The sequence below is a fragment of the Anarrhichthys ocellatus genome, unplaced genomic scaffold (assembly GCF_004355925.1).
Source record: "Anarrhichthys ocellatus isolate YVR2014 unplaced genomic scaffold, GSC_Weel_1.0 scaffold44, whole genome shotgun sequence".
Classification (NCBI taxonomy): Eukaryota; Metazoa; Chordata; class Actinopteri; order Perciformes; family Anarhichadidae; genus Anarrhichthys; species Anarrhichthys ocellatus.
In genome coordinates, this window is record NW_022280074.1 from 1,703,528 (window position 1) to 1,719,408 (window position 15,881).

At 39.3% G+C, this 15,881-nt stretch overlaps 1 protein-coding gene across 1 annotated transcript; it reads right to left on the reverse strand.

The window, feature by feature from the left end:
- Positions 1-253: 253 nt before the first annotated feature.
- Positions 254-11,254, reverse strand: mapk13 (mitogen-activated protein kinase 13). The gene is made up of 12 exons (XM_031868858.1): positions 11,019-11,254; positions 9,140-9,269; positions 8,007-8,065; positions 7,425-7,530; positions 6,832-6,861; positions 5,689-5,736; positions 4,739-4,853; positions 4,026-4,097; positions 3,445-3,524; positions 2,537-2,615; positions 1,830-2,003; positions 254-1,334 (listed from the first exon to the last, which is right to left on the reverse strand). The coding sequence occupies exons 1-12, from the start codon at positions 11,129-11,131 to the stop codon at positions 1,249-1,251; spliced, it is 1,092 nt and encodes a 363-aa protein (XP_031724718.1). The 5' UTR covers positions 11,132-11,254; the 3' UTR covers positions 254-1,248.
- Positions 11,255-15,881: the final 4,627 nt, after the last annotated feature.

The window sequence follows — 15,881 nt, forward strand, 5'->3', positions numbered from 1 at the left end:
GAAGCTTGACTTTCAGTTTTGATTGATCATATAGCTGTGCAAAATTAGTTGTCATTCTACATATATTTATATCATTAAATGTTATTTTATTTTGACGACAAATTAGCTCACTTCCGCTTTCATGGTAGCCTGTGAGCTAACGTTACCTTGATAGCAGCAGTTTGATACGTTTAGCCCGCCCCTTTGACGTCACCACGTCATGATTTTCGCGCGCAAGCGACTCAACAGGGCCAATGATAACTCTTAGTACAGCTTTATGCATTCTAAATGTGTAATTTTCAATCAAAATCAGCAAACTATAACTCTGAACTACATGTGGAGTGGAAATTTCACACCTGTTCTGCAATAAACATGTGCGCACACATGCATGCTCATGAAAACTGTTTATTCTTTCAATTTACACACATGCACACCCTCGCCTACTCAAGAGTGTGTCAGACCAGTATTCTATTTTATGGTATAACATGTTTGAAATTAGTGTCATGGTGGGTAGCAAGTGCAAATAGATGACACAATAAATTAAACAGCACAACCTTACAGCAGCCTCTAAATGTACCAGCCCAGTCAAGTACATATTCAAAGGCTGCTACATTCTGGAAAGATCCACAAGAGTTGGGCATACAATTTGGTGCAAAAAAGAATTTATGATATACACAGCATATCAGACTTTAAAGTTGTGAAGTATGGAACCACAAAGTCATACAAGCAGAGACATGAATAAATCAATCAGTTGGGGTCTTTGTTGGTCAGGGGTTTTCAGGGCATTCATTGGCAAATCCTAAACTTTTCCCCCTGATGATCATTTTAATTTGATAACATAAAGATGACATTTTCACCTCAACACTGCATTGGTTTTCATGACAAGAGATTATACTTGACTATCAGTTAGGCCTGTCTTTCTTGGGCAGCAACATGTAATATTTGCTATAAAAACAGAACTTTGTACACATCTTGTCTTATTATTTAATTGAAAAGCCACATTACAGTAAATTCTACAGTAAACTCTGTGACATTCACTCACAATACATTTGCAAGACAATATACTGATAGGGAATGTGTATCATGAAGAGAAATCCACACTTAGGGAACAATTGCACAAAACAAAAGGTGTGTCAGTTTTGATATAATCATTCTTCACTATCCATGATAAAATAAACAGAGTGAATCCATGGTTGGAATATACAAGGGCACCATTGGCAATATGCTGGGGTAGGTTGGGGCATCAGTAGTTACAAGATATTGATCAGGTCACGGAGAAATAGTCAGGGTGTGTTTCCTCTTAGAGTCCCGCCGTGGGAACGGCACAAAGCTTCCCACCTCTCTAAAGCATAACCCTGTGGGCAAAAGGGGAAAAACATTTGTTTTCCGCTTGTGCTGCATGTCCACAACTCCAATACTAATTTAAACAGAAAGCCATTAAAGGTGTATTACTTTATAACATTAATTATTAATTACCACATTAACAGAAGCCCTGCAGCAGGATGTTTGTGGAGTTATAAATCATTCTATATGGCCAACATGGTAAACACTTGAAGAAAAGTCCACTTTAACCATTTCAAAAGCATGATAATAATACAGTTCCAATGTTTACTATTTCCACTATGAGACAACCTTATTACTTCTGTTTCTATCGTTCTCATATAACACAGGAATTGTTTTTAGAAAGTATCTATTCTAAAAAAAAGTTGTAAAATGAGACCAGAACTGGTACTATGACATATAGTTTCTGTGAGATCTGTAAATGACAGGTACACACACACAAGACGTGTATATATACACTACTCAAACCTGAACATTGATTATATTATGGCTCATTGTTTTTTGCTTACGCTTCCACTCATCCAGGGTCAATGTGGCGTTGTCATGGCTGTCATCGTACGATGCAGGCTCAGGTAAGTCCTCTGTGTCCCTGAGGCTGTCGAAATATGGGTGCTCCAGAGCTAGCTCAGCTGTGGGTCTCTCGTCTCCGTCCAGAACCAGCATCTTCTCCAGCAAGTCAATACCTGCAAACAGTCAGTGGAACAAAATAAAGCAACGATTTGATCAAACATAAAAACATCAAATTGTACAATGTTCAATGTTTAAAACACTTTTACTGACATTAGCCATATGGATGGTTGCTGCGAGTGTTTCAGAAGCAGAAGATTGAATTATGTGTAGTCCAAAGTACTATTTGTTTTGTGCCTATTTTGCTGTTTCCAAAAGTTACAAAACAAATTTCTGCTATTGCCGGATACATAAAATGTACTACTTTGAGAATTTCTCCTGTTGTTAATCTACTTGAAGCTTTCATGAACAGGGTGCAAAATAAGTCACTGCAGTGTTAATTCAGAAAAGGAAAGTAGCAAGATGAACATTATAAGCAAAGGAAAAATGATTACTTCAACAACAAACGATTGCTGCTGTGGTGGACCAGTACTGTGGACATTAATAAAAGACTGTACTTGTACTAAATGTGTCTGAAGTTTGATAAAAAGGTAAAAATCTAAATCTGTGGACCGGTCGAGCTCAAGAAAAAGGCTGTTGCTTAACTCACCCTTTGCACTGGCTCTGGGGAACAACGTTGAGAAGTCTTTCCTGGGATAGCGAGGAAGGGTCTTGATATAGTTTTTGGCCTGTGTTCAAAGACACAAGAGAAATTAAATTAAGCATCAACAACTAAATTTGACCAGATATAATGCAAATCAAAGCATCAGCTCATACTGTATCTATTTAATTTTCCTCTCTGCTCATGGACTAGAAATGATTCAAATTACATGTATTTCCTCTGCCTACAGACAGACACACAGACAGACAGACAGACATAGCTTACAATAAACTAAATTATATTCTTCAAAATGATCCAATTGATTGTGTAAATGACAAATCAACTGCTTCAGTCTGCAAATGATACAGGTGTTTCTGTAAAATTCAATGAATCACTCAAGCATCTTCTTCTGCTAAAGTTTAAATATATTCTGTACCAATATCATTCTATGCTCTGCACGTTGCTAAAATGCAATAAATGAAACTGACAGGAGCACTGAACTTAAGTCTAGGTTAGCGATACAGTTTGAGATTGGTGCAAATTTCATAGCATTCCTTATGTGTTATTATAGTGTGATACTAATAGACAACATCATTTATAATTCAGTCATTGTTTCTGTTTTTTATATATAAAACAAAAACATTACTGAATAGGAAAATAACTTTGATAAAATGAATATTTCTATGATTTATTTCCATGTCTTTAAATCATTTTATTTCCCATCACTCCTTCCTGCTACATGCTTTTGTTGAAGCCCTGACTTTTCCTCTGGTGCCACCCTCAGGACAAAGTATACATTTTTACTCCAACTACTGGTAAAGCTTAGTGAAAGGAAAAATCTTGGATCCCAGTTACTGTAGTTTAATGATATACATATATATATATTTATGACATACACACACTATAGTTTGTCCTACCTCTTGGCTGTCCAGCTTCTGTGTGAACTCTGCTCCAGGTACTCCAGTCACTTTCATGATCTGAGTCAGCTGGTCCATGTCTGGTAAAGGTAACAATCAAGGATTGTTTTTTTTTTTACTTGGGAAGGCAAGTTCCACTTAGAAGCAGTAGAAAGTAGGGTTTCCATGCAGGTCCATAAAACTGAATAATAAAGGGAACTGAAAGCCACAAGTGACAGCTGTATTTGCTAGTCGATGCTATAAATCATTAAAGTGCCTGGAGTGCGAAAAAGGACATAAAAAGTCAATCTAAAACATGCAGAAAAATTATGTAATATAGTGCAGAAGTAGCTGCATTGGATGCTGCCTGAGAAACCGTGTTTTTGCTGCATGTAATACTGTATACTGTGATTGCCTTTTGTGTTCCATTCTGCACCTGATTTATAGTGCCCATCATGGAACTGGCTTGAATGGCATTTATTATTACATTAATGAAGAGATATTAAAGCTTGATGTGATGCCATTTAGGAATCATTCAGTACATTTACATTTATGTACACTAAAACAAGTCCAGTGAACACACAAGGCTGGTGAAAGGATACAATCTCTCCCTTTGAAAAGGGTTTTTCCGTTGATCATTTCTGCCATGATACAGCCCACAGACCAGATGTCCACTAGAATAAAAGAAGGACAAAAAACACGAGTGAGAACCCAAGCAGAAAACATGTCACAGTGTTTTAACTTAAGCTCAGTACAGTGCAAATGAGGAAGTTGGCATTTATATGCCAGAGCAAAGTTCCTTGTCCTTGGAGCAGAATCTATTGTGCTGTTTATATTGGAGAATACTTGGTGAGTGATACAATCCCACGGAGGGTGTAAACCTGCACCAGAGTTGCCTCCTGTGCTACAACCTATTCTGTAGCTGCTGTTTACAAAATGAAAAAAGCACCATCCCCTAAAGAAGCATAAATCCTGGGAAAGTCAGTTTGATTGCAGTGACTGCTCTGTCACGGAGTCTCAGCACTATCAGGCTGCTGTCAGACCCATCTCTGTCAACTGCTAACAGATTAAAGAAAAAATAAATAAAATAAGATTCAGTCAACATGAAACCAATGAAACTTCAAATGCATTTCACGCACCAACGGCAGGATTATAAAAAACTGCTGACCCATAAAGTACCATACAAGCCACCGCTAAAGAAAGAAACCCCTGTAACTGGAGATGTTTGAACAGCTACAGCACCGACAGGCCAACTCAATACTAAGACAACAGCAAGGACAGAGGTAAGAAGTTGTAACAACAGCGCTTGTCTTGCCAGTCTGGGTGTAGTGCATCCAGTTCAGAATGACCTCAGGTGCCCGGTACCAACGGGTCACCACGTAGCCCGTCATCTCAGCATCAGTACTGCGAGCCAGCCCGAAGTCCAGGATCTGCATCGGCAGCAAAGAAAAGGAATCACAATCTGGAACATGAAGCCCGTACATGACAGACATCTGTAAAGCTAACTTGTTGTTTGATAAGGTTTTTCATATGCACGTTCAAATGTGTGTAAAAAAAAAAATCATCATCTTATCAAATTTGTTCAAACTGTCATTATTTCCTGACAGTAGTACATGAGACAGATGATCTGTGAAAGAATCAGGGTCCTCTGCCACCCTTTAGTTCTCCTAATGGCATTTGCAAGATTCTACCACGCCCGAAAGAAAACAACCAATCAGAGCCGAGGAGTCGATCACTGCTTTGTGAGTTCTCATCACACTGTCAAACTGAGCAGCGCTGATCCAATGAGAATCAACATTCTGCTACAGCACGTTCATTTTTGGCCTATTTTTGCCTATTTTTGGCCTCAAATTTTTTTAGAAACATATTTTACTGTAACTTTTAGCTGTAAAAGGAGATAGTTGGTGACCCGACTGCCATGTTGGAAACAGTCGAGCCAAAACCAAGCAAACTAGGCTTATTTGTCTCATGTACTCTTGTCAGGATATTGTGATAGTTTCAGCAAATACGAAAAAAAAAGTTGTTTTCATGAGAGTTACCAACTGCAGCTTTAAAGAACATATAGACTGATATTGGCCATATTGGTTCCAATGTTTAAGATCATGCATCAATAGCAATATCTTAAAACATGTTTCTTGACATTAGTATCAGAATCATCTGTCTATTTTTCTAATCTACTATTTGATCACTTTGTAACTGCTGAATCCAATTATTCATCATTTCAGGTTAGCCATGTTCTCCAGTGTAATGCTTGGAAGTACAAACCTTCAGTTCACAGTCTTGGTTTACAGCCAAGTTTCCAGGCTTAAGATCCTGTAAAAAGAAAATGAGCTGAGTGGAGGATACTTATTGCACATCGTGTTTAACGGCAAATTAACTTGCTTGTACTGCGTAGCATCAAAACTGGGACCGGGAGGAGCCTTTAGTGCTCGTAGTTCCTGTAGTTTAAAATGGCTCAATGCCTGAATACCGTAGGATTTTAAACAGGGATTCAAACGGTGAGACTCAACTGTAAGCTGATCATAACACTCACTGCAGCATTTCTGCAGAGTCACTCATAAAATACCGTGACATAATGTGTGATAAGTGTGGCACTGATAGTGAGTGTTGATAACACCTTGACTGTGCAGGAATTACAAGAGTACTAGCAGGCTAACACTGACTGAATCATGTGCATGATCATATTTTCTAAACGCACAGTTCGCTGAGCTCAAACACATGTTCGCAGCTCATCCACAACACACTAATGCCTTTGGTAATAATAAGCATAATCAATAAATATGTTATGATCAAAACATATATCAAAACAAATCTTCATAACAGAGTGAACATTAGTGTGTTTCTACTTGTAAATCTACTACTTCCCTGCAAGGAAAACTAGAAAATTAGTACTTTGTCTTCGGACAACACCAAGAATTTAAAAGACCATTTTAGCGTTTGGACGTACAAGTATTAAGAAGCCACTTATATCTACCGCATATGTAAGTGCTGTATTGATCTAACCCTACTTTCCCTAGACAACACACACACACACACACACACACACACACACACACACACACACACACACACACACACACACACACACACACACACACACACTTGGCACTAGTGAAGTCGGGTGTGGCCGAACATCTCTAGACTTGCAGTAATACATCAGAGAGTCAACTCATCCTACCTGTTGGGGCAGGGTTCGATCTGACTCAATAACAATGACGAAATAAATCAACATTCCCATGGATATCTTTAGCACAGGAAATGGTGCGTAAAAGATAAAGTACAACACAAATCACTGCATGCATTACAATTTCTTAATACTAGCCTTTATCATAGACCAAAACCGTTTCTCAGGATTTGTTTTTAATACCTAATCTTAAATATCTACATTGACATGTGACCTGTGCTTACCCTGTGGATGATTCCAGCCTTGTGAATGTACTGCAGAAAGGGAGAGACGGAGCAGGAAGCAGACGCTGTTATTGCAGCAACATCCAAAATGCATGGTATATGGCATGTACAGTATATATGGTATTTTGTGTCTCTTTAATATGCCTGTTTACATGATAGTTTTATTAGTTTGCACTATTTGTTAACCTGACAAATGTTTAGTATAGTTGAATATAGTATAATGTATATCATACTATATATATATAGTATACACTATATAGCTTATCATAGTGCATTACTTTGTCTGTTTTCAAATAGTTTTTAGTACCTCTCTATTCTATAATTGTGTATATTTGTGTTATATTGACCCATTTAAGATACAAAAAGGTTGACTCTCCACTGCGTCCTTCATTGTATGTATAAGTGTAAGTGCAGACAATTCTCTGAACTTATTGTAGCATATGTTAAAATACAGTATAAATCTGGCATGACTGTGCTGCATGATAACTTTGGAACGCATTCAGTGAGGTTTTGATGAGTCACAAAAATGTTTGACTAATCTTCTCGTGATGCGTCACGATAACATTGTGCGTTTCTGAAAAAGGTCGGCTCACCCTGAGTCCACAGAGCATCTGGTAGACGAGAAACTGGACTTTGTCTTCTGTGAGGTGACCTCGCACCTTCGACAGGTCAGTAAACATGTAAGGCATCACCAGGTAGCTGAGCAAAAGAGAGGGAGAGGGGCAAGAGATGGACAGTATGATTCCCTATATTTAACAGACCAAACACTACACAAGCTTTATTCAGACCAGATCACAAAGAATGCTTCAGAAAAAGCTTTACCTTTGCTGTGTGCTGGTATTTTCTACACCCTGTTAATGTTGTAATCCAGGCCTTTTTACACTTTGATCAAGGAGCTTAGGATGCTTGTGTATGTTTACCTAACACTTACGTTCATACAACCTTCAATATACTCTTCCTCTTTGCAGTATCCTCCTAATTTGCTCTGGCAAAAGTCGAAGTTAAATGTATTGATTTTACCAGCACACTAAACTTAGTCTTTTAAATAAATCAATCTAAAAGTATTCTGTCTTTTGCTTCATACATCTCCACATGTCCAAAGCCCATATCTATCACGAAAAGAGGCATTGCCGTCTCTGCCTGAGGGCTCTGCTAACATGGCGAAGAATACTCACAAGTCCTGGATGTCATCGAGGCTTAAGGCAGATGAAAACACATCGAGAAGTCCTATCACCTGGTTGGAATGAAAAAGAGAGGTGACGAATACAGAGATGCGGGAGCAGACGTGAGGAGCTCAAGTATTTCCAGGATATGCTAATGCTAATGCTATTTAAAGTGGCAATCTCACACTCTAATCACAATCACAACATATTAATCTATCTGCTTTCCCCATGTATTGTTGTCCATGTATACATGTGTTATTTTTTACATTATATTTATATCTTTTTCACGCATAGCAACACGTAACATTACTATTGTTTAGGAGGTTGTGGCAAACCAGGGAAAAAAGACATGCAGATCCAGCACAGGGGGACAGATCCCCAAGCTCAGTTTGGGGGAGGTGATAGAGGGAGCGTTCTCTCAGGTTCAAGTTCTGCAGCCACTAAGCACATGGCATTAGACACACCTGCAGACTATCAGGTAATCAGAGCAGGCATGAGCTCGCCTGGCTCCTAAGCGGCAGACAGGCTGGGGAGTAGACCAGGAGGATCTCCTGTACCACTGGAGACAAGCGGCGCCGAATAGGAGGTAATCAAAAAGACTCATATATATCTCTCTCTCTGCTCGACCCACACAGGACAGTGGAACTGCCTTGGCTGACGACCAAAGGCCAAAGACCCCAAACGGGAGGAATCTTTAGTTAGGATATGACCCCATCCCCTTTACCCCAACCTCTTTATTAAAGGACACTTTTCTTTCATACCAACTGCCTCTGAGTCCCCTGTTTTATTGTGAATCTTGCCTCCACGTCCCCCGGGTTGTCACAAGGTGTATAAACCAATATACCCCTTACAAACACAAGCACACACTCATGCACTTGAGAGAACACACACACACACACAGACAAACAAAAACACACACACACACACACACACACACACACACACACACACACACACACACACAGGTTACACCCCGGACAGGTCGACACAGGCTATCACAGGGCTTATGCAAATAAACTTAAAACTTAAAACGAAGGGCTGAAATCTTAAGGATTGCCACTTGAAAGGCCAAAAAAAAACTAACACAAGTCAAATCTACATTCTTTTAAAGGAAAAAAGAGCAGTGTCAGGTTTAATCTTCTCACGTTTTCATGCTTCATGTGTTTGAGCAGTCGGAGCTCTCTGTAGGCCCTCTTAGCGAAGATCTCTGACTGGAAGGGCCTGTGGAGCTTCTTGATGGCCACTTTTTCTTTAGTCTTCTCATTTATTGCTGAGCTGTGATGAATAATGGAAAAACAAGTCATTAGCTTTGCACTCTGAGTCTGCGTGCGCCTTCTAGCATCACTATGATTTCACTCTTTTGAAGTCAGAGGAGCAGCGAGAAAGTGACAGGACGGTCTATTTTGAGGTTTCACTCTCGCAAAGGAGGCAAATTAATTCCTGTAATGGCAGAGACGTTCTGAGATGGTGGTCTGGATTCTCAAACAGTGTGGGGGGTCTGTGGTTTATTGAGAATGAATATGTAAATGTTTGGCAACTGGTGATGTGCACAGTATGTCTGCAGTGATCTGCAGGGCACCAAATCGTAGGAGGACAGGCTTGTTAGGCTATTTGGAGCCACATCCACCAACACACATTACACACAACACTTGTGCATAGTGCTCTGGACAACGCCGACGCACTAATGTAGGATATTAATGTTAAATTAACACGCAGCAGCTGATCCATGCCAGACAAGCATCCGACGTAAATACAGTACATCTTACACGTACAGCAGTTATGAAACGGCTATATTTCTGTTGAATAATCTGTTCTTTTCCCGTGTTTGCAATTGCCACTAGACAATTTATGAGAGACGTGCAATTTGGCAAAATTACAGATAATGGTGGTGACTTGATCCAAGTTCATCAGATGGTGCTTCTTTTAAAGTTCAGACATTTTAAGCTTTCACAGATCATCACACCCACACTGATGCTTAAAACCCTGGTAACAGTAACTGGCACAATATCTGCAGCTTTGACAACCAAAGTCCACTATGATGGTGGAAGTGCAGGCTTCGAACCAACGAGTTGAACTACGTATAATGTAGGGAGATTACATTTCTGGACATTTTTGAGTTTGAATGGCGGCTGGTCAAAAATGTCTCAGGTCAGTGGCGGCTGCTGGGGGAACTTGGACTCATTCATAACCAGTATTTAAGTTAAAGAATTCTAGCAACGGCCCAGAGTGTAGATTATGAATCCAATTGTCTTTTTATAATCTTGTATGGAACTTGACAGCAGCCTTGTGTCTATCGCTATAGATCACTAATAAATCACAATATAGATAAAATCACAAATATAGTGTATCACCAAACTGCAGCATTAGTTGACATGAACACTAAACACTGGATAAATAATATGGTACCTGTAAATCAATAAGGTTAAGTGATGCTGGGCATTGGAAACATCTGCTTTTCCCTAATGGCTTGACGCCTAACCTGTATTCATGTGTAAGCCTAACGTTTAATTGAATTTCTGTGCTATGTATTTTACTACATGTAAATAAACAACACACAATGTATATATACGTACACATGGATGTGCATAGGTGTTAGGCAACATGCGTGTCATCCGTTTCTCCCACAGTGTATTCCTGTACCTTGTATGTAACTGCATGAAGAAATGAAAGTGGCCATCTTTAATATTGACGTCCTAAAATTGCAACTGTTATTGAACAGACAAATGCACATAAGTTTGAAAGGTACGTGTCACGCGCGATGTAGTCGCTGCGCTGTTAACACGCGCAGCTAGGATGCGCTACAAAGTGTCAGGTGTTATAACGTTATAACGTTACAAACGCTGTCGTGTTGACAGTGTCGGTGTAACGTTACACTACACGATATTTACCACCCGGGCCCAACACAGGCTGCATGCAGCCTGTGAGGCTAACGCACATGAATGCTGGGCTCAGACTAAAACAGTTCTCGTGCACAGTCCAGTCCCAACTACGACACACATACGGAGTAAGGTAAACGACACTCACCACACCGAGCCGTACGCCCCGGTCCCTATTTGTTTAAGCCGTGTGTATTTCTCCGGGACCTCCCACACCGTGCTGTTGATTTCCTCGCGGTAGAAATGTGCCCGAGCCTCCATAATGAAGAGGAGACGGCGAAGCTTGGAAAAAAAAAAGTTCTCCTCCCTCCACTTGTAAATCTGTCACTTGTTCAGAAGGTAAAGCTAAACACTGCTCAAAGCACGAGACAAGACAACTTACCCTACAGCTTATTTCCGCCAGAGGTTTTCAAAATAATGTCCATTACGCGTTAGCCGCGTGGGAGTAACCCAAGTAAACTACTGTTGGACACAAACGGCTGGCTAACATGCTGCGACAAAACCCACGAAAATCAAGTAATATGCATCCTGTAGAAACGGATTGTACTCATCTCTTATAACTAGGTATGATTATATTTGATTTTGTTTTGTCAGTTCTTGCCTTCATTGATGTGAATTAATAATCAATACATGCTATACAAACGGCGTTTAAAGGAAAATGATCGAGGCAAATGTATTGTGGAAACACGGCATTTAGTTTTTGATATTGTTTGTCTTTCTTGTTTAAAAAAATTCTCATTAGATTTTTCCATTGAAAATAAACTTTATTTTGAAGGCAAATCGTTGAACTTCCTGTCTAAACTTGACAGTTTATGGTTGCCTTGATTCGGCAACACGGTACAAGTCTGTCAGTACACTACACTCACTGCATTACAGTAGACAACAGCCTGGAGGACTAACATGTTGCCTCATGTTGTCTTCCCTTTGCGCAAAAACACATTTTCCCATTTGTGAAAATCAGACGGCTTGCTTGCAGAAACATGACTCGATTCGCTCCCACCCACACACAGTCGGTGTTACTTGACATGAATAATTACTGTACATTGGCAGAAGTTTATGAATCATGGCAGCTTACAGCAGGACATTCACACTTACTGACATGGATGAAGACATGTGAACTGAGGCCTGAGATTTTGACTTTGCACACAAATTTACTTAGGTTTCTAACCAATTAATAAATTATCCATAGTTATGAACAATTGTTTTTCAATAACAACCCCTCACATAATTAGACTGTTTTTACTGTAGTGATATGAATGCACTTAGTTTTTTTTTTAAAGAAGGATGTTTTTCCTCTAACAATTGTTTACAATAGCTGTTCCCCCTGAAAGCCTGAAAAGCCAGAAAATCATCACTGAAATCTACACAAGTCATCAAGATACATGACCTGGAGCTGCTCCGTTGGCAGTCAAAACAGAACTGACCGTGTGAATTTAATGTCGGTATGTTTTTTTCATCTTAATGGTATCCAGATTCAGTCAGTTCTCAGTAATCAGAACTGTATTCTCACGAATTTCAACAGAATTTCAGTTTGTTTGTTTTTGTTGTTGCTATTATGTAAAGTTCTCCATAAACTTAATGTTATTTGGACTAAACCTCATTTGTGTAGGTGGTCTTAAACTTCCAAATCTTTGATTGTTTTTTATGTATATATATATATATATATATATATATATATATATATATATATACAGTACATGTATAAACTGTGATTACTAATTAGAATTCTCCAGAATACACATATTTGGAATATGAAATATTTCATGTCCATTTGGAAGCAACGGGTTCTATGAATAGGAGGAAGTTGCGAGCTGAATATGTATTTCCTGCGTTTTAGAATCTTGTCAGTTCCATGTTTTCAGTTAGGTTGATAATTCATGTAAGAAGAACACAAAAGTGCGAAGATGGGGCATATAAAATAATTAAAAATTCTTACACAGCCAAAAAAAAGATCTACAATCTAAAATGTATAATATTCAGAGGCATTCATCTATAATGTCTATAATTTCAGTCAAGGCAGCTCTCATATTTTGGGGGCAGCCTTTAAAGTAGAAAGGGATGAGGTGACTGTTTTAAAGTGTGCAATATGTAAGATTTTTACTGCAGGATGGCACAAAATGACCATAATATATCTGCAGGGGTTGAAAGGATTATGGATCAATACCAATGACTCAGCTATTACTTGGCCAGCTGCTGAACTCTCTGGCTTTTAAAAGCCCTCTTTCCATCGTGTACGCTGTTCTGGAGAGAAAACATCCTACCTACTGGTGTTTAAAGACCTAATCTAAACCGGCCTCTGTTTAGTCAAGTGATTAGCAAAGTAAACTAAAAGGAGGTTGAAAACGTAGCATCCATGTGACTAAAACAGTCCCCCCCCCCCCCCCTTCCCTCATTTCTCGCATAGATATGCCTGAAGGTTGACCGCATATGCGCTCACGATTTTAGCAGCACTCATACAAAAGCGTGTGCGTCAGTAAAATCATGGTAACAGGAGCTCTGCAGAACTTTTCCACGTTCACACTTTGCTCTTGGACTTGACCCAAGTTGATCCGCTGCCAAACCCAAACCCTGACAGCAGAACTCTCGGAGATCAGAAGCCTGGGAAAGCATCAGGAGAACGAACGTTGTTGAAGAACTAAAGCCAGTGGTGCCCCCAGGATTAGGGGTGGCCAGATAGGGCCACAGAAAATCTTGTTGTGGCCCACCAAAACCAAAAGCCATAACTGAATTTCAGGAATTTGATCACGCTGTTGTATTATATAGGATAGTAGATAACTATGTCGATATGAAAGTGAAGGAATCACATGCCCAAGCCAGGCCTATATCTTCTACATCAAGAGGCTAGACTTTCTCTCTGTAACATTTAGGCCTTTCCATCTTGCAGGGCTGGCGATGCCCTCTATATATTAATATATGATACAACCGTAAAACCATATTTAACCATCTGCTTCCTGTGGCAGTAGATTTGGTAAACTCCTCACGCACACAGAAGAAGCTGTCATCACTCGCCCACCTCTATAAAATTAACACCGTCAAGAAAGAGACGTTGACTGTTCAGGATGAATGAGAAATAAAATGAACAGGAAAAAGGTTTAACTCGGTTTTGGAAAAAGACCTTGAAGCCTTACATCTAGCAGAAAATGTTTTATGTAAACAATAAAATGTATTCATGAAAAAAAAGTAGTTAAATATTTCCTCATTTTATTTAACAGCATTCTAATTTTCATACACTATAATTATGCCAACATCTGTCACTGCATGACATCTTAAATTATGAGGTTTTAGTATGTTTTCATTTGACTCTTTATTACTTTTACTTAAGGCATTACCTTTTTACAGTGCTATTTGGAATATTATTATATAGTATACACAAAACATTGATGTCAAGCTAATACAGTGATACGGATCATTGCATTAACCTTCTCACCTACTTATATGTATAAATACAGTATTTTGCCTACCCTCTGTTTTTCCACCCCCCTTGCTTTTACTTTTCAGTACTGAGACTTCTCTGTGCTCGACCAACGGCCGTCCTGAGACCTTTCCCTGTCTCTCTCCCCTGGCTGTCGGTACCTTATTCAAGATCCAGACATGTTGGATCTGGATCTTCATCCTCCAGGATATTCAGCTTTTCCTCCTGTCTCTTCTCTCTTCTGTGTGAATTGTGTCCTTGACATTTTCTGGAATATAGATAACAATTAGTGTCATTTGTCAAGGATATCGGCTCTGTATGCAATATGTTACCGGTTGCTTCAACTCCTTTAGAAACAACTCTATTCTGTAGCTTTCCATGATGCCAGCCAGATAGCATTACAAAAGCATTACATGTGAAGACATCCAGTATGTTGTAAAATACAAGAAGTGGGGCCATTGTAAGGTCTTTCTCAGAAAGCTGTAGAATGATAGCAGCTTGGCTAAATTACACCTCTTTCTGTACCTTTATGATTTAGTATGATAACACAGCACTCTTAGAGAAAAAGTCAGGGGATTGACCAAATTTTGTACCAAATTTCAAGGTACAGCATTTAAGAACTTTCAGTCCAGACTAAAGTGGTTGATAGACAGAAAAAGACCAGCAATGCTACTAACTGTTAACTATACATCCATCCATCTATCTATCCATTTTCTAGACCGTCTATTCTATGCAGGGTCACAGGAACTGGAGCTTCTGACACACACAACGTGAAGGGGACCGGGTGCAAATATAAGGTGACAGGGCAAATACACACAGACATATCTTTAGACTTTACAGTAGGCCTTGCAGTCTCAAGCAGATCTCAGGTCCGAACCCAAGACCTTTTTGCTGTAACCACTGAGCCATAGTGCAGTACAGTACAGCTACAGTAATTTAAAAATCAATAAACCTCAGAGGCTTTTCAGTTCATAAAACACATTAAAGCCCACAAGTGTAACCTTCTTGCTTGAGGTTTATGATGGGCTCCGTCCTGTTGAGTAACATTTAAAAAAATAATCCACTAATGGCTGCAGCCAATGATCTTCAAAGGACAATTTAGCACCTGGCACAGGCTGAAATGTATACTCTAACTGTAAAAGGAACCAAATGAGTTAAAAGTTTCCTTCATCTTGTCATTCACCTTGACCAAAAGCTATAGAGCTTAAAGTATATATTGTGTCCCTATGATCTCCTCTGGAGGATTTATGCATTTGATTTATTGAATCCACTCTACCGCTGACCATTGATGCACATTCCGGGCGTGTCTGGATACTTCATTGTTCTATGTAATCGTAATGACTTTACATGCTATACCTGCGGGCTAATACATCCAAAATTGAGAAATGCAATTTGACAGACATCTGCGGCCTGTCTGCTGTTGCCAATATTGATCATAAATCCATTTGCTCTTTGCCAGTTATTTGCATTTTGTCAATCTTCCTGGGTCATTTCCGAAAATAGTTTTCATCAACTGCTTGAAGAGAGCCTCCGTCCCTCTGTCTGGGTAAATGTCAGCGAAATGCCAAATTTCTGAAATATTTTTGGAGTCTTTGAGAC